This window comes from Engystomops pustulosus, chromosome 5, assembly GCF_040894005.1.
Source record: "Engystomops pustulosus chromosome 5, aEngPut4.maternal, whole genome shotgun sequence".
Classification (NCBI taxonomy): domain Eukaryota; kingdom Metazoa; phylum Chordata; class Amphibia; order Anura; family Leptodactylidae; genus Engystomops; species Engystomops pustulosus.
In genome coordinates this window covers 159,999,010-160,018,517 of record NC_092415.1, presented here as the reverse complement: position 1 = coordinate 160,018,517, position 19,508 = coordinate 159,999,010, and the positions used below count along the sequence as shown (strand labels likewise).

General features: G+C 39.3%; 1 protein-coding gene across 15 annotated transcripts in view; it reads right to left on the bottom strand.

The window, feature by feature from the left end:
• Positions 1-2,185: 2,185 nt before the first annotated feature.
• Positions 2,186-19,508, bottom strand: part of SLC4A7 (solute carrier family 4 member 7) — a 92,849-nt gene continuing 75,526 nt past the window's right edge. For 11 of the 15 annotated variants that reach the window (XM_072153585.1, XM_072153586.1, XM_072153589.1 and 8 more), the window contains 11 exons: positions 17,690-17,795; positions 16,757-16,918; positions 16,456-16,569; positions 16,198-16,359; positions 14,159-14,410; positions 13,925-13,993; positions 13,462-13,635; positions 13,243-13,374; positions 11,828-11,928; positions 9,858-9,965; positions 2,186-5,529 (listed from right to left, as the gene is read on the bottom strand). In XM_072153585.1, the coding sequence (XP_072009686.1) occupies positions 5,448-5,529; positions 9,858-9,965; positions 11,828-11,928; positions 13,243-13,374; positions 13,462-13,635; positions 13,925-13,993; positions 14,159-14,410; positions 16,198-16,359; positions 16,456-16,569; positions 16,757-16,918; positions 17,690-17,795 (1,462 nt within the window). In that variant the 3' untranslated portion in view covers positions 2,186-5,447. Of the gene's footprint in view, positions 5,530-8,341; positions 8,394-9,857; positions 9,966-11,827; positions 11,929-13,242; positions 13,375-13,461; positions 13,636-13,924; positions 13,994-14,158; positions 14,411-16,197; positions 16,360-16,455; positions 16,570-16,756; positions 16,919-17,689; positions 17,796-19,508 lie in introns of all 15 variants that reach the window. The other 4 variants (XM_072153591.1, XM_072153599.1, XM_072153600.1 and 1 more) reach the window with 2 other exon arrangements.

Here is a 19,508-nt window from a genome sequence, read left to right as displayed (position 1 = left end):
AGTAAAATTTTAAAAATATATTAAAAAACTTTGAGGTATCACTGTAATCGTGATCTATAGAATGCAGATAATATAGAAGTTTAAGACCTGCAAAAAATACAAAAAAAAAAAAGGAAACCAAAATTGCCAATTTTCTTTTCCTCCATACATTCAAGAATAACATCTCATCAAAAAGCTAATGACCCACTAAAATGAAATATTTGTAAAGTGCATCTCATGTCGAAAAAAATAAGCCCTTATATGTCCAAATTGCCAAAAAAATAAAGATTGTATAGCCAATAAAAAGTGACAATCCATAATCTGCTCTGAATGGCGCAGCTTCCCCCTCGATGCCCTGGCGTGTGCCCATACTGCAGGGTACCACCACATATGGGGTATTTTTATACGCGGGAGGGATTGGGTATTAAATTTTGTGGAGCGTTTTGGTATCTTATCCACTGAAAATTTGTACATTTTATGAAAAACACATTAATCGAATTTAAAAATTTCATCCGATTTAGTTTCATCCCCTGTGAAACAATTAAAAGGGTTTTTTTCATACATTGAGGGGTGTAGTTTCTATAATCGGGTAATTTATGGGGTTTTACTTTTCAAAGCTACTTGAAACCTGAGAAGGTCCCTCAATAGCGGGATTTTGCGTTTATGAAAATGTGACAAATCGCACCTAACGTTCAAAGGCCCATAACATCCTACAAAAATGAGAGAATGCATAAAAAAAACATGTCCACATAAAGAAGACATTCAGTGAATTTTAGTTTTTAAGTTTTTTTGCTGTTATGACTATGTGTGGAAAAAGTGTGGACCAAATATCTGATTTTCTCATACATGAATGCAAAACATACCAACAAAGTTTTCCAACTAACATGAAGTACAAAGCGTCACAAGAAAATGTCAAAATCACTTGGATATGTTAAAGCGTTCCGAAGTTATAACCACTTACAGTGACACAGGTCAGATTGAAGAAAATCGTCCATGTCAGGAAGGTGAAAATTATTTTTTAGCCATAAAATTTACACTTTCATGCAGGATACAATGAGAAAACACAGCAATACCCAAATTATCAATATAAACAACTTTAGGAGCACAGAACGGAAGGAGGCATTGAGCTTTTAGAGGGCAGATTTTGATGAGGTTGTTTTCAGGTGCCATTATATATTTAAAATGTTACTGAGCTATGAAAATAGTGGACACGCCTATAAATTATCATATTTTAGAAACTACACTACCCAGAAAATCAAGGTTTACTTATATTGAGCTTTTTACCACCACAGAACTTTTATAGAGAGTAATTACATTGGCTTGTGTAAATGAAAATATTTTTCCTAAAACCCTTGCCCTGAAATTTTTATTTTTAAAAAGGGGATTAAAAAATGTAATGCCTCCCATAGTTTGTAACCCAGTTTCTCCTGAATGCAGTAATATCCCACGTGTGATCACAAACTTCTTTACGGTATGGGCGCAGAATGCCGCTCGGAAGGGAAGGAGCGTCTATTGGCAGATTTTCTGCTGGAACAGATTTCAGGCGCTATGTCGCACTGGCTGGGCCCCTAATGTAGTAGGGCATTAAAAACTCCAAACTCTGTACCCATTTTAAAAACTACACACTTCAAGGATTGCAGTAACACTATATTTTACTTATTCACTTTTTCGGGGGTAGGGTCGCAAGATAAAATCTATTCAGTAATAGATTTTTAGATGTTTTTTTTTGTGTTTTATACAAATGGCATAGATAACATGCTACTTATGTTCTATGGGTCAGCACGGATATCCCATTTCTATAGCTTTGTTATGTTTGACTTGATCCCTTGATTTTGCATTGCCGTCTACTAAACAGCTTTGGGGAACGTCATGGCGGTACAAACAGAAGCTCACCATGTTCCCCAACGTCAGGGTGGCTTAAGGGTAAATAAAATATGAAGTGTATGACTCCATTTGTTTTTCATGGCATGTAAAAGTTATTATGAAATGTAAAAAATATTTTGTGTAAAGCGGGTTCGAAAGATATCATTTAAATAGGAGTAGATTGGATTTTATACCTCTTGTTTCACCCCTTTAGACAGGACCCTCACTCTTATTGATCCATATTACTGTGTGTTCTGTGATGTATTATTTTACTTGTATATGTCCCCCTCGGACTAAGGAATAGAATGCAGGAAGAACAAAGAAGAAATAATGCAGGCACCGCTTATAGAAATTTCAGTAGACTTTTATTGCTTTCAAATCAACCTTTTCTTTTGAAACATTACAAAATATATTTTGCATTTTTTTTTCTAAATTTTCCAACATATTATAAAGGCAGGGTTTTCACATCTCAGGTACAATAAGAAACTCACAAATTTGTCGTAAAAACTAACAAAATATAATTTATGGTTTTGGAACTCGCTTTGGATTTTGTAACAAATGAAAAAAAACAAAAAAAAAAACACTATTTCAATACAAAAAAATAAAAATAAAACAGGCATAAAAAACTGGTGCTGTGCTTTCATAAAGTTCTGCAGTATAATAAATACTAACTGTCTGGCTGTGCTCAGATAAGTTAACCAAGCAATGGAAGACAACACGGCCATATTCAAAACTGGAAAAGTAGGAGCGAAGTAGAAACCAGGATTATTTGTATTGTTATGAAAAGATGAACAGACGTTGTGGCCAAATTCTTCCATGTTTCAAGTTCAGAACATAATAATCGCACCAAGTTTCATACAAACTCACATCACCCATTTTATCTGTATGCTAAAAAATATACAAAATATCTTTAAATAAAAACAGTCTTTAGTCTATTAATGTACTGTAAAGGGAGCTGTGAAATGTAAACATCAACAGATTATGGATTATTCCCGACAGATTACTTCAGATGAGTGGTCTGTATATAGGAACATGAATACTTCTACATATTTAGTTAACCATTTCTATATACTTTCTGTATCTTTTTATAGAGAACACATGGGATGCTGGCCTATAAAGAATACAGGGGGCAGCCAGCATATATACCTTTATTGTGTGTGAACGGTGTATATAATTAAAAAGGGAAATTAAAGTTACCAAAGTAAACATAAAACCTCACATATAAACAATTACTGCAAATAATACATAATTTTTCTGCACATAGTATAGAACCTTCCTATGGAGAGAGGAAAGCAAAAAGTGACCAAGAGAACAAGTCATTACACAAGTTTCTAATGAAAACCAAATCAATCCAATCATTGTGGAAATGGCAGAACATAATGGTACCTGAATAGCTGAGCCCCTCCATCTGGAGACAACAGCTGCTGCAGTACAGAATGCAGATGGAGATTTTGCCAAAAATTTGAACTATTTACAGTATTGATTCTTTTCACTCCACTAACATGGGACGTAAACTCCTACTACTAGTACAGTAGAGAAATGCTCTAAAAGCACATAGCTGGCAGACGTCGCCCATCACTTCTGCCCACGACCAACCATACCATTTGATTTTGCTGTATACTAATCTACTAATTGTGGTTTAGCCGCCTACAGCCTTTTTATTATTTTCCATTAGATGAAAACAAAGTGTAGAGAGACATAGGAGGAGGTTCATCAGAACTGTTCGAGTTTCCCACAAAAAACAGCTGTTTATAAAATTAAAGCTGAGCTCTGATTGTTCTCTATGGGCAACTAAAACCGTTCTTCTCTCAGAAAATTCTGATAAATTTCCCCCTTACAGTTTGGAATCTATAAAGCAAAATCCTTTTGAAGAAGTTCTCCAGGATAAAAAAAAAACAAAAAAAACACTCCCTCCAGTAACCGTAATACCCTTGTCTTTGGCTGTACCTGGTATTGTAGCTGAGCTCAAGGAGTCGTGCCCTTTGTCTTGTCAGTAAAAGCAATAGTTGGGGGGGGGGGGGGGGATTGATTATCTGAACAATAGCCTCCGTAGAAGTCAAGATGTACTTGTATATCATCATATACTATATCATAGTAATATTGTATAGTGACAAGGATGGTCATGTGACAGACCCATGCTACAGTTACTCAGGTAAAAATGGTTACTTGCCGTTTATTTAAAAAAAAATAAAAAAAAGTAAGACAATTCTGTTAAATCAAGATTTCTTAGCACAATGGCTTGTTCTTTTCTAGTTATTAGGTTCGGCATGCATCCACAAAATAGATTTTAATATACTTTTAAATTTATCATGGATACGATTGTTCTCCCCACGCCCAGACCAGATGAGAGGGAAAAATAGAAAGAAAAGAGAAGCCTCAGCTGTGATGCCTTCTGCGATACCCTTGTCTGTAGATTTTAACCAGAAAGAAGGTTTGTTACATAAACACATTTTTTTTTTAAACACAAAATAAAGTGAGAACAAGGACACAAGGTTTTCATCCAGAACGTCTGAATGTCTATAATAGCCGCTACGTTCTAAAAAGTTTACAACTGTGTTAACTGAACATTCACTCAACAAGAACTGAACAGTCAACTCAATTGTATGAAGACATATTAAGGTCACCAAAGTCTTTTCAACCCTGAACACTAAATGCAACAAAAATCTATGACAGCCTCATATAGTGTCGTTTAATTCACCAATCATATAATATTAGCAATTTACGGTTATTACCATATCTGCAGCTCGAGAACTCATCACGGATCAGCAGCTAAAGATTAGACTGACACATCATTGCTGTAAATTTGGCAAAACAAAATGATTCAAGGTCATAAAGGATGGGGGGAACCTATGAAGCAGTGATGTGGCTTTTGCACAAACATCCTGAGTTCACCGATGTAAAACATTGTGAGCTAGCGGACAGACTGTGAATCCCCATATGTAGAGCAAGGACGCTAGCCAATGAGAGACTATATTCTGCAACTAAAATACTTCTTATGGCACTAGTACAGAGTGTGACCATGTCCAAGGTAACTAGCGTCCTGTCAACGTATGTACGGCTGTGGAGTGCCAACGCGGGTTTTATAAGCAATGACTTATTCTACTTTGTCAGAGATCTGTATTGTCGCCAAATGAAGGAGGAAAGAGAAAATAAAACAAGAAAAATACAGCTTCTTACTAGGATGACTCCTCGTAGGTTTGGCTAAAGAAGTATATAAATCAAGAAAGTATTAAAAATATAATGTATATAAACCAACATAGTATGGAACGTATGGCAATGACAAATGGAGAACTGTTTGATAGCTTTAACACTATTGTGTGATGACAAGTTATTAAATATACAATAAAATCAATTAAAAAGAAGTCTATAAAAATTCCTATTGAATAAATAATTGCCGAGTGATCATCCTGTGCCATATTATGACTGTCTGCTTTCGATCCTATACAGTATTTACAGTGCTAATAATTTATGAGGTGCACATACAGTATTCTGGAAAGGTTTTTCACGCTCTGATGGTCTGATATACACGTGTGGCACATTCATACACATATCACACATCCACTCTCGCAACGCGCTCCTTTACAACACTTCTTCTTGACACAGTTCTATAGGGAGGTTTCGGCATCCACATATTTTCGGAAACTTTCATCTTCAAGGGTGATCTTCACGCTAACTGGTTTGTCAGGACTGAGGAAATAAGCAAATATTCAATAAATGAAGTTAATAGGTCCACAATTTGTACTGATCTAATGTACAGTATGGCAACCGACAGAAATATGATTCATATGAGAACAGAACATTACATCAAGCCTAAAGCCATAAAGCCAATATGGAAATGACTGAATCTTGGGCATGTTTATGGTCTGGGTTCCAATCATTGGTTCCAGTGAAGGGAAGCTGACAATAATAATGGCGTTTCTTACTTTCAGGGCAGAGCGACGAGGTCATGTGTCCTCACCGTATGGCGCCTCCCCTGTCGGCTATTGGGGGGGGGGGGGGGGGGGGAGAAGGGGGGTTGTCTCCAGTTTTACATGTCAGTTCTGCGGAGGTCTCCAGTACTATCATTGCCTGGTTTGTGCACTGGATTTGTAGTCTGCTCTGCTCTGTATTAGTTATTGTACATATGCAGTGGTTTCTGGGTTAGCTTTTGTGCTGTCCTGTACTGTGGTTTCTAGACTCCTAGGGTGCTGGTTACCAGTACAGCCCCTTGAAGTTGAGCGCTATGAAAATACAGCTCAAATACAGCTTTAAATACAGTTAAAGGTTGTATACCCCTGGTGTAGAAGAACATAGCAGATGAACCCTGCCATGTACCCCTCCAGCATTGTGTATCGATATCTCCATGATCTAGGAGAGGCAGGCACTGCACACGCACTTTAAATCTACAATCAAAATATAAACCAGGGACACTTACTAATAAATCCAGGCACAGTGCCTGTGGTAATCTTCTTCTATTTGCTATCCATGGTCTCAATCCTTCTAAAATCAACTTTTAAAGGGGTTTTCCCACGCAACAAGTTAGGCTCTATCCACTAACTTGCTTATCGTGGGGTCTCTGTGATGAAACCCCCGTTTTTCTTAGCTGTAGGGATCTAATGTACCCCTGTCAGACCCCTCATCGCTCCCAGAGAGGAGTGGGACCACCAGATTGGCCACAGTCGGACTGCCCCATTCATCTCTATGGAGCTGCCAGATATTGCAGAGTACGGCCATGCAGGAACTTGTTATCCCGCTTATCTCGGGTTCTCGTGATCTGTGAGGGTCTCATCACAAAGAATAGGGTCTAACTTGTTTCGTGGGAAAACCCCTTTAAAATTGTGCTACTGAGCCTAAAGGACTCCTGGGGGTGTTACCATAGCCTCTCCGTGCTGTAACTTCACAGGCTTCACTGTCCCCCCTCAGCACTTCCCTCCTCCCTCTGCCTGATATAATCTGAGGGAGCAAACTGCAAAGGACATTTCAGCACACAGTGTAACAGCCTGGGATGCTATAGCACAGAAGGGCTCATGCTCATTAGCATTTTTTTATAAGTTGATTTTAGAAGGAAGCCATGGCTAACAAAACATAAGATTAGCGCAATCACGGTGCATGGATCTATAAGAGCCCCTGGTTTATCTTGCTTGATTTTGATATCCATTAAGATGATATCATCCATCTACAGGTTGATAACTTCCTGAAAGGTGAAGGTTTAGGGTGGGGGTTCAACCAATGGCTCTCCTAAAAAGACTGCTGCAGGGTACACAACTTTGGAACTTGATTTAACACATATTAAACCCTTATAACGCACATGAATTTACTAAGGTTCTTGTGTCCATCATCAGAACTGACAAAATAGATGGACTGGAAAAGAAATGCTCTGAGAATGGACTTGCTACATAACTCATGAACATACATGACAATGTAGAGAAGGTTTGTTAGTGGTGAAGAACATACATAATCAAACGGTCCATGCAGATTATATTGGATTATTCTTATGTGGTTGGCTGCAAAGCCGTACTGTCAGGACAAATACGGTAAAACTTTGCTTCAATCAACATAAGAACATTCACGCCAAAACAAACAGGTACTCTGCATGCCAAGAGCAATCCTTTCTATGATGCAGGACACTGAGGGACATGTCTAAAATTTCCTATACCATTAAATAAGACTGGCTGATAATTTATAATGGTGTGCTGTATTGGGGTTTTATCTTCATATCTCAGTTCTCCAAGATCCAATGATCTCTAAGGCGTCTGCTGCTGTATTAATAGTAACACTGCTTTCTGATAATGCTGCAACTGTGCCATGTCCAGGAGTGCCAAGCCAAACTATTACACAGGTTGCTTTCTGTACCATGATCTGTAGCAATAAGTGAGGGCTATTTGCTGAGGATCACAATTTTTTATATGGAACCATCATAAATCCCATAATATTGTAATTTGGACAGATACCTTAAAGAAAATCTACCATCAAAATCCAACATGATAAACCAGGGACACTTACTCACTACATAGATCCAGGCACTGTGACAGAGGTAATTTGTTAGCCATGCTAATGAACCAGATGGGGTGTTACCAGCACAACACAGTGCTGTAGATTCACAGACTGTTACACTGTGCAGAACATTTCTCAACCCAACCCCCTGCTCTTGACCTCTGCCTTTGTAATCTAGCAGCAGCAGCAAATGCAGGGAGAGGGGAGACCTGCACTGCTCATTGTAACAGCCTGTGAAGATACAGCATTGTGAGGCTCTGGCAAAACCCCTCCAGGAGCCCTTAGGGCTCATTAGCATAATATTTGATTTTAGAAGGAAGGGGACCATGGATAACAAAGATAGGATTACCCCAGTCACGGTGCCAGGATCTATGAGCAAGTGTCACTGATTCATCATGACAGATTTTGATGCTAGATTTCCTTCAGGGAAAGTGAGCATCTTAGATTGCACTAGAGACAACGGATTTAATAATGGACCTTCCATTTTACACATGTCCCTCAAATGTTGTTCAACAGTTTCACTTACCCATGCTTTACATCATTGACAACAAATGAAGATTTTACATTACTTTGACAACCTGCCAGAGACAATTTGGTGTTAGCCCAACTATGGGGGTCAAAATAAAATGGTACCTGTTTTTTTTTTTTAGAAAACAAACCATTAAATGGTTTATACCAACTGCCAAGATCGCAGAACAAGCCTGCCCCTGCCACGCCATTAAAGCACTCAACTACAGAGATTGGAACCCCCTGCAGGTTAAGTACTCGGAGCAGCCGGATTACTTAGTTATACCCTATCCAAAGAATAGGGGCTAATTTCATAAGTTGGGATAAACCCTTTAACTTCTAAGTACACATTAGGTCAATAGGAACAAAGCAGAACTACAAATAAAAAAAACAAAAAAAAACTCTGTAATAAATACCTTGTGATGCTTTATAATGTAAAATCTTGTCAAACCTATTATACCATTAATTTATTTTTATATTTTTATCCAATCTATTCAGCTGTGACTTTGGCCAGTCGCTCATTCTTAATTTTGACAATTTATTACTACAGATGAGCAGACTAACTTCCGGTTCGGGTGTACCCCGGACATATTACCAGATTGGCTAAAGAACATTGAATCCTGTATATTAAAGGGAACCAGTCACCACATTTTTCACGAATATAGCTAGTGGCAAGTACATTTCTATTTAACTAAATGACACTTTTTTTTACCTAAAAATGGTTTTCCTCAGATCCCCATATAATCATCTTTATAATTGTGTCTGGTATCCAGGGATACCATTAGCGAGTCGAGGTGGCGTAACATCCTCCGGCTGAATCCAGCATCTCATTCCCATGTTTTCTCCGTATGCAGCAGTAATGTCATATGATCAGGGTGACATATCAGGTCCTTTAGGCTAAAGGACCTGAGATGAGGTTATCCTGATCACATGACATTGCTTTCTCAGCATGCAGCAGTATAGGGATAAGATGCTGGATTCAGCCCGATGAAGCCACACCTCCCCTTGACTCACTATGGATATCACTCGATACCAGACGATTTATGGGGATCTGAGGGAAACAATTTTTAGCTAAAAGAAAGGTGTCACTTAGTTAATAGGCCTCTATAGGAACCTGTACTTGCAAGCTGTACTTGTGAAAAATGTGGTGGCAGGTTCCCTTTAACGCCCCTAGCAATGGCTTTCATTGGCCAGGGGTGTCCCTTAGCCAATCACAGCCTTGGCTAATAGCTAGGGGTGTTATTTTTCCAGACTGGCTGTTTGGAAACCAATCCGGGAATATGTCCGGGGAGCACCAGAGCCTGAACTTCCAGACTGCTCATCTCTATTACACTAGAGAGGTTGGCCACATACACATCTTATGTTGCCCTAATTCATTCAACAGAAGTTCCCCATCAAAAAGCCAACTTAACACACAAAAGCTACACGCAAAATGTTGGCACATGACTTTCTGTATGCGATTCCATCTCTGCATTCAGAGCATTACTACCCAGAAGTGCTATTAGATAATGGATAAGTGAACTGGAGATAGCTACCTCTGGTTAGACTTGTTTACTTTGGCATTTTCAGGGTTCATTGAAAGCGCCTTCCACTGTGCAGTTTTTGCCATCTCATCTGATATGTTTACAACTGATGGATCAAGGCTAGAGAATAAACATAGGTTGTGGTTAGTAGCCGCATCTGCAAAAGCATTAATGTAGTTACTTGGCTGATTATCATTTTTTTCACTTCCTCAGTAACAGAGAAGAAGCGTGTTGCAGCAAAATGGAGGCAAACGCCATGAATAGATTACACAAGATAAAACAAATGCTTAGCCATTAGTGGTCCTGAACGTAGGAACTTCCCACAATAAATCTTAAAAGGAAAAGCTGGCAACAATAGAATTGCTGGACATTCCGTCCTGGGGAAGAAGATATCCAGTTTTACCATTTAGCGGCTCCCAATCAGAATTTCTTGCATCCAGTCACAGATTGCAATAACTGATGCAGCTGAGCTGTAACTGGTCCTTTAAGAGAGTTTGTCTGAGTTGTATAGTTGTTTGCCAAACTGATATGATAGTTCCCATCATAAGGTGTTGTGCCAGTGCAGGTCGTCATTGCTCAACTGCTGATTCATTTTACTTTTTAGGCAACTTTAATGCTTTGGGGGGCTTTTTAATTAAAAAAAAAACATATATAAAACCCCAGAAAACCTAGCAAATAAATAATTCATTAGTCCATTAAATAGATGGTAAAAAAATGTTCGAAAACTTCAAACATCCTGCAAAGATAGGGTTAAAAGGAAGGTGCCACCAATTTTTTTTCTTAACACCGTGGAGCCCAATGTGAAATGTGCCACTATTTATTTTCTATTGGAGAATAGTTTTTATTTTATGTACTGTCCACAATAATGGGAGCTGCCATCTAATATTGATCTATATACAAGTATATAACTTCTTTTCAGGTGATGTTCATAAATTGTTATCCTGTAGATAACATCCCATTCCTAAAACTGCACTTATTATATACTATGAGCCCATTAGCCCTCATGTACATTATAACAACCATGCCCCCCTTCCTTTAGACCATCAACCCCTTTATGAGCACTTCTATATACCATCACAGCCATATGCCCACACTCCTAGGGACAATTATCTCTGTTCACATACCTATACAACTCCATTATGACCGACTACTATTCATTTTGACTTTCTAGTACCCACATTCCTAAAAGACCACCAAGAGCTGTGTTCCCACCCATACACAGTATATAAGCCCTACTCCTCTATCACCAATGCTCCTGTATACAACAACTCCCATTGCTCCACCACTGTATACTATAACCCCCAGTCATCCACCCCTATTATACTATATTCCATACATTGAAAAAAGCATTGCTACTCCTGAGGACGACCCCCTCTGTAACTGGACACCTAAGGCACAGGCCCTCGTGGCAAAAAAAAGCCCCTCTGTTGTAATCCTACCCATCTGTGATGTAAATGACGCGACTGCTGTGCTCTGTAGGTGCAGTGTCCAGAATGGAAATCGGAGGATAAATCAATTTGTTTATTAAACATTAAAGCTCAGCTGAAAAAAAAAACAGGTAATTTTCAGGTGACACTTTCCCCTTAAGCTGTAACATGCTTGCAGCATGCTGCACACAACATTCATAACATCAGGAAGCCATCCAGAAACTGTCCAACCTAAACACAAAGCTCAATAACTAAACTGCATGTTCATCAAAGAAATTACAATAGTCGCCGGTAGGTGCTCTGAATGGACTGAAAAAAAAAAATCCTCAAAAAAATCATGTGTTTTGAAACACAATTGAAAGGTTGCGCGGATGTGCTGGGCCAGATCCCATATACTCTTCCAGTGAAACATTTCCGAGCAGCAACATGCACCACATGGATCCCAAGCGAGTTTCAGTTGAAAAGCATCTGGAATCGGGTCATGCCCCTCGTCATAGCCTTTGAACTGTGTTACAAAACATACATTTTAAAACGCTGTGTGTGAATACTCCATACCTGTACTTCAAGCTCTTTACAGGAATCTGGAGAAGATTTGTGCCCTCATAGGCGAGCGGCACATTATCACTGTCATCTGCCTGGAGCATTCTTTCAGCTTCCTACAAATAATAAAGAAAACGAAACATAAAACTTACCACAGCATCAATTATGTTAGGATTTATCTAGAACCAGCAACAAAACATAAACCTATGAAGTACAATGCTTTGGATTGTCCAATATGCCTCATTAGGTCATGTTCTAAATAAAGTACAGAACATGCCTGAAACAAACTGTATATAAACACCAGGGACATAAGGACATTGGTTATAGAATGAAAACATACAAAAACATCACATTTTCATGAATCACAAAATTATCCCCATACCCGAAATACTGTTTGAGAAAACCTTTCCTCCATAAAGATACTTAGATAGAGGAAGGATGTTTGAATAGATTCTGATCATCGCAGCAGTACTGAAAACATGGCCAAGTGCTGTGATGGATTCTGTGCGTAAATGCTATTCAAAATGGCATGACAAAAGTTTTTTTTAGCAAATGTTATGTAAAATTCAAAACAGAAATGACAAAATTTTTGCCAATAATGGAGCATTTATCAAAACATAAAAGATCAAGAGGGGGTGTAGATGGATACAGGGAGGCCTGGGGGCACACTGGATAACCCTGCTCCTGAGAAACTCTCGGGTATTAAGCTACATTAAGCTATGGGGGACGTTTATACGGCCGACGTATATATACACAGCGTATACATGTCCCCCATACACTTCTATGGCCTCATGGCGCCGTATGGGAGCGGTATGGTACTGCTCCATAGCCTGCAGAAAGATCGGACATGTCCTATCTTTCGCCGGAATACTGCGCCGTGTGCTGTGTATTTCTATGGAGAGGGGCGTGGGTGAGTGGTGCTCATCCCCTGCACCGATACAGGAAGTTGTAATTATTGTTAAAAAAAAGTGAGAAACAGCATTTCTGCTAAAAATGTTATTTTTTTGTAAATAAGCCTTCCTTATTATAACAAAAGAGCTAAGGTTTTCCTTTTACAAATAGAAGAAATGCATACAACCATAGATGCATATCCTAAGCACATTTTCCACAGCAAAAATTAAAAAAATATATATCTTTACATAAAAAGTAACTTTATTGAAAGTGAATTGATCCCTTCATTGGCAGCAGTAAATGACTGCAAACCTCACACACTTTACATACCTCTCGGTCATCATCTCCAATCTTCTCGTTTAGTAAAGAAGAGAGGGAAAGGAAGGTCAAAGCCGAATCACTCCTTTACAAAATTAACAAAATGACCATGGCCAGGGCATACTGCATACTGTATAGGCAGCTGACTATAAAGCAGGATATCCTAGAGAAATAAAGCCTCATTTCTATCATGCAGGTCGTTTCCCTCTCCATATACATACCTCCTTTTCTTTTTTCTTTTTATCATCTTCTTTCTTTTTCTTACTCTCAGGCATCAGATCATCCAGCCAGCTCAATTCACGTTTGGTAAAACAGAAATCTAAGAGTTTGCGGATAAATACCAGGGCAAGAACCTGCAACACAAAATGGGGGATGATGGGGGAAGGTTCCAAATATTCTTTAGTAAAACGATTACAGTAATTATTGAAAACAATGTTTACCATCATGGGGAACACAACGGCTGCCGCAGAAGCTTTGATGACCCATAACAGCACTAGGCAGGTGAGCTGTATGACAGTGAACACGTGGACTTTCCAGAGAGGAACATAGCGGAGATAGATCAGGTCCGGCTGATGTTTGGCAGGCATTCCAAACAGCTTGATACGATCAAAGAACTGCAAGGTGTACGTTAAAAGATTGGTTCAGTGTACAACAAAACAAGAGAGTTCATAGTGTAGAGAATGGAATGGACCCATTCACTAATATGTTCTCAAACATGACTCCGAGTCCGAGACTTGAAGAACTAGCTATGCACTTTTGTGCACGGACTTGGGACTTTCATAAAGAATGGTGATTGGAATAAATGTCATTTTGTCTAAAAATATTAAATGTTTTTAGAGGCATCATTTACAAAGACATTTTCATCAAAATATTCAATGACATGATTACGAAAATGGTGAATACCTGAATTCCCTTCAATGATGAAACACCCATATATAGGAACACTCCATAGAGAACCGGCATTGGAATAAACTGTAAAAACACAGACACCATTGCATAAGCTGAATACATGAACAATTATTATATTATATATATATCTCTGAGAAACTGAAACAATCACCACACATGGAAGGGACCCAAAATATCCTCATTAAAATCCATTTGTCAAGTCATCAAGAATTGTGCTCCTCATCTTACCTTCAATACAGAGGTCATGAAGACAGAGAGTCCCATCAAAACAAAGATCAGAAGGCCCGTTACTCGCTGCTCTCTGATTCCCAGGAATTTTGGCTGCTCTCCTGGAGCAGAACACTCCGATTCCACTTTCAAGCTGTTAACATGGCTGATGGATAGAACAGTTGCAGCTACAAACCATGGTAAGCCCATGATTGAACAAATTCCCAGCATGATGGCAACCATGAACAGGTCAAGATGATAACCACACCCTTTCTGGAGAGCCAAACAAATCACAGAAAACAGCAGTCACGTTACTCAGGAGACTTGCAAATTGTTATATATTAACCAAACACATTACCATAAAAGGACTGTAATATAATATAATGTAATACTAAAGTCACCATTAACTTGCTACTTACTACTGTTGCATATTTGCTTACACAGGCTAGTGACATTACTACAATATCCTCTCTTTAGGGGTCTCAGAGGCTGGTTTAGTATTTTTGTCAGCAGCAGCCAAAAGTTCTGTGGTAAGAACTGTAGTGCAGCCCCACTTACAGGTTTACACTCTGAATCAGTGAGGGCCCTTCATTTAATGGGAATGTCCTAATTTACCACCACCAGCATGTAGGTGGTCAACATTATCCTTATGTTTCTTCATTACCCTGAATGGTCATATCATTCAGAGAGCCAACTTTGAAGGGAAAAAGAAATTGGTTGTAAAAAGTCAAGGATGTTTTACTGTGAACCTGTCACCAGCAACCTCCGCACACAGTAACTTTTATACATGTTCCACTGATGCTTTTATCCATGGAATAGGAGCCAGCATTCTTCTTAAAATAGGGACATGGAGCTGCAGTATACAGTCAAGCTAGCCCACCTCCTTACAAATGAATACTGCTTTCCGGGCTGAAGAGAATTACTGAGGGTGTGGTGAGGAGCAAGGATGATTTCTCTTCATATAGCCAGTGGGGGAGATTTATCATAAGTCTCTTAGAGCAGAACTGCCCCATGGCAACCAATTAGAGCTCAGCTTTCATTTCCCCACAGCTGTTTATAAAATTAAAGCTGAGCTCTAATTGGTTTCCATGGGCAACTAGAACAGTTTTACCTCAGAAACTTGATGAGAAATCTCCCCCAGTGTCTCTTTCACCCCCACCTTCCTGAGAGAGTGGTGAATGATGTAGCAGAGCCAAAGCCCCAGTCTCCCTCACCTGCTCCTCAGGAATTCTCTACTGCCTTACAAAAGTATGCAAGGGACACGTAAGGGATCTGTATAAGTCTGTAGTTCGATCAAGGCAGTCGATCTTAAAGTACTAGTTCCATACTGGCAGCATGGTGGTAGCAGTGAGACCTGTCAATCAAGATCAGGAAGAACCATGTATGAAGGACTCGCATGCAACTCACCTGAGGCGAGTCCGAAGACACTAAGTATACAAACTGATATTTTAACATTCCAGCAAAGAAAATGAGGGATAAGAGCAATGCTTTTTAATTGTAGTTTTTAACAAAGTATTTATTTTGGGTGGCTTAATTTGAATGGCAGGTTCCCGTTAAGCGACAAACTCTCCTAGTCTCTGAATGCCCCCTTCACTGTAAACATTGGCCCTACCTGCAGGGACATACTAATAGGTTCTCCTGAAGTCAATCACAACAGAGGGGGAGTTCTGAGGCGGATAGACCTCGACTGCAGAACTAAACTCTCCACCTCCTTGACTTTATACAACCAATTTATATCTCACTTTAGGGCTCATTTTCTGGATGATGTCTCCAGCGGATCAGGAAGGTGTTAAGCTGCTTCACAACATACTAATAGGTCATTATGTCAGACAGGTTCCCTATAAATGGGTAATGCCCTGCAATTCCCTGGCATGGCCATTAGAGTGTGTACCAATAAACCCAGCACTGGAGACCACCGCAGCTGATGAGTGGGGGTATTGGATGCTCCCGCCTCTGATACGGATAATCTACACTAAGCATATGAAAGTAATAGAGAATTTCACAAACTATTTAAAGAAAGATTTTAAAGCGAATCTGTGAAAAAAAAAAAACATTATTACCTTTAGCTTATGTTCCTTCCGATTAATAATCACAGCAGTGATCTGCTGATCCATGAAGATAAGGATAGTGCATAACAAGGCTGGGATGGCAGCAGCAAGTAAAGTCCACCAAGGATTTCTCCCTAAAGGACTTATAATCCATCCTCTATCTTTTAGAGTGGGCTAAAGGGGAAACAATCAGAATGTTTAGTGAAAGCAGAAAAGTGAAAAACAACCAAAAATATATGTCTTTTCTCTTGTAAAACCTGGTTTATTTACCTCAAACTTTTCAGGAACATGAAGCTTTGGTGAAGGAACTCCCACAAGATAGTCAATGAGGACCATTATGACTATTGTCAGAAAAACCGCAAAATCACTGATGGTAGAACGTACCTTGAGGAAACAAGTTTCATTCAAGTTAGATTGTAAGCTCATAGTGCACAGCTACTCTACTACTGCTATAGGTTTGTTTGATATTGTGCATGCAAGTACAGAGCCACAGAAGATGAGCCTTTGAGAAATAGCTGACCACGCTAAATACAGGTTATTAAATAATAAACACAAAAACATATTTTAGTACCTTGGTTGGAAAATAATTTTTAGTCTTGAATTGCTTCAGGAAGGATGAAAGGAAGAAGGTTGTGAAAAATAAGATAATACACCAGAAGAAAACATCTGGTATATATGGACCATGATGACCACAAGCTGGACCGTCAAATGAACCGTGATGCGAAATGCACTCCTAGAAGGGATAAAAGTCAAAATGCATTAAAAAGAATGTAAACTATCCAAAATACTTTAAAAAGGGACCTCTTGTTTTATGTCATAAATGTTCATCATGGCAGAAAAAAAAAAAAGTTTTGCAACTTTCTTCCCAACTTATTGTCATGATATTACAGAATCTCCACCAGTATACATCAGCTGCGTATTAACATGTGGAGTTTCCAACTTCACAATGTTAACATGACAGCAAGCAGTGATCCAGCAAACTGGAAAGTTGCACAACTTGTTATGCCAATATACAGCATATAGGCTACGTGTCAGAATAAGGAGAGTAGGAACAAGCATTTGAAAGGAACAGGTGTGTGTGCACGCCTGGCCTGCACTCCATTCACTTCTAAGGCACTTCTGTAGTGGTTATTTTTGGCAGTCCCAAAGAAGTGTATTAAGCTGTGGTCAAGACTTCCTGCAGATGATCCGAGTCCATGGGAATGAGCAGTAATTCGACTCCCAGGGACATTTATGCTGTATCTTAGGAAAAGGGGATACAAGTCATTTGAGGGAAAGCTCCTTTAATATTTACTCTAATAAACCTGGAAAATCCTTCTTTGATTCAAAGATCAACATCAACATTAAAAATCGGTAGAGAATCAATGTACCAGGATTTAGGAATGGTTTCAGGTAAATTTAAGAGGATAAGGGCAAATCGATATGACCCTAATAAACCATGGGCTGGTCAGGTAGCATTATCAGAAAAGTACTGACAATACAACACACTTGGCAGGACACTTACAGACACCGTGAGATTACTCCAGGATACTTCACTGATCGTGATATTACTTTCCTTCCACAAGGACAAGGTTTTATTGCTGGGCTCAGCCGGCTCTGTACAGACACACCTGTATAGCACACAACATTCAGAAATCAAATACAGATAATAATATACAGATAATATTATAGATCACCACAAAAAACACTGAAGTGACAATGGCATAGAGGACATCCCTATACACACACACAATAAAAGTATGACAATACTGGCCAACTAGGTCATGTCATTAGGGCACGACAGTTTCCCCTTTTGGCGAGAGTAATGGCGCTAGAGACCACAACAAGTAAGTTTTTATGCATATCCGATAGTTAATCCTTCTCCCCTCTCACATTTACCTAAACTCATCTCCTTACCATCCCTTTATATTTCATATAGCTGCACAGCGGTCTGGGTTACAGTGTATAGCACTGTGCAGCGCCTCATCAGTATTCCCCTAAGGAAGAGATATATTTTCTATACTCCTTCCTGTATTGTAGGAGCCTCTGTTGACTTTTGATTGTTCAACTTAAAAGTCAATACCTATATTCTAATATGACTATATACACAATGATATAACATTTTTTTTAACCACTACTAAATTTTACTGACATCACTTATTTTATCAGTTTGTACATATTTATGTATCTTGAGACACACACATAGTGGGGCAGATTTACTTACCCGGTCCATTCGCGATCCAGCGGCGCGTTCTCTGCGCTGGATTCGGGTCCGGCCGGGATTTATTAAGGCAGTTCCTCCGCCATCCACCAGGTGGCGCTGCTGCGCTGAAAAGCATTGGAACGCGCTGGAGTTCATCGGCTCGGGCTGAGTGAAGGTAAGTGCAAGCTCCGCGACAGATTTTTTGTTTTAAATGCAGCGTCTTTTCCGAATCTGCCGGGTTTCCGTTCGGCCACGCCCCCCGATTTCTGTCGCGAGCATGCCAGCACCGATGCACCACAATCCGATCGCGTGCGCCAAAATCCCGGGGCAATTCAGGGGAAATCGGCGCAAATCGGAAATATTTGGGTAACACGTCGGGTAAACGTGAATCAGGCCCTTAGTAAATGACCCCCAGTATGTAGAATCTAATATATATATATATATAATGTTTTTAAATTTTATTAAACAATAACCATTAGAGAGTGTATTTTACAGCCAGATTAAAGGGGGTGCTCCACCCCAGAAACGTGTCGTCCTCCTATGTACAAATAAAACAATATCTGCAAATTACCTCGCTGCCTTAAGACTGTGTGGATAGCACATACAATCTTACCCACCTATTTACTCCGTTATTGCAGAGGTTGGGGTAGACATGACAAATTTGGAATGGTAGATTTCAATAACCACCACTTTGCTGCTGTATCTCAACATGATCTGTAGCAGAAAGACAATGCCATGACAACATATAGTGCAGTGTCTGCTACTGGAGTGCTGCAGCCCAGTCAATCAGAATGTATAATACGCGTCTGCTATTACAGCGCTGTGACCCAATCAATGAGCATATATAGAGCTATGTCACAATCAATCAGCTAGTTGACTGGGTGCTGGGTGTCAGATCACACAGATCTTACACTGAAGACCTATCCTAAGAATAGGTCAGCTTATCCAGGAAATCTGTGTTAATGACTACACACAAAGTCTGCTAAAGGAATCAACACTGTTGCATTTACAATCATGACATTTTGCACAGCCATCTCCTGATATGCATGGAGTGGAAATTTTAAACCTGTGCTTTACAATTATTTGCCAAAACATGCGCTTTGAAAAAAAAGTCTGTGAGTGACTCGTTGGAGAATTACTG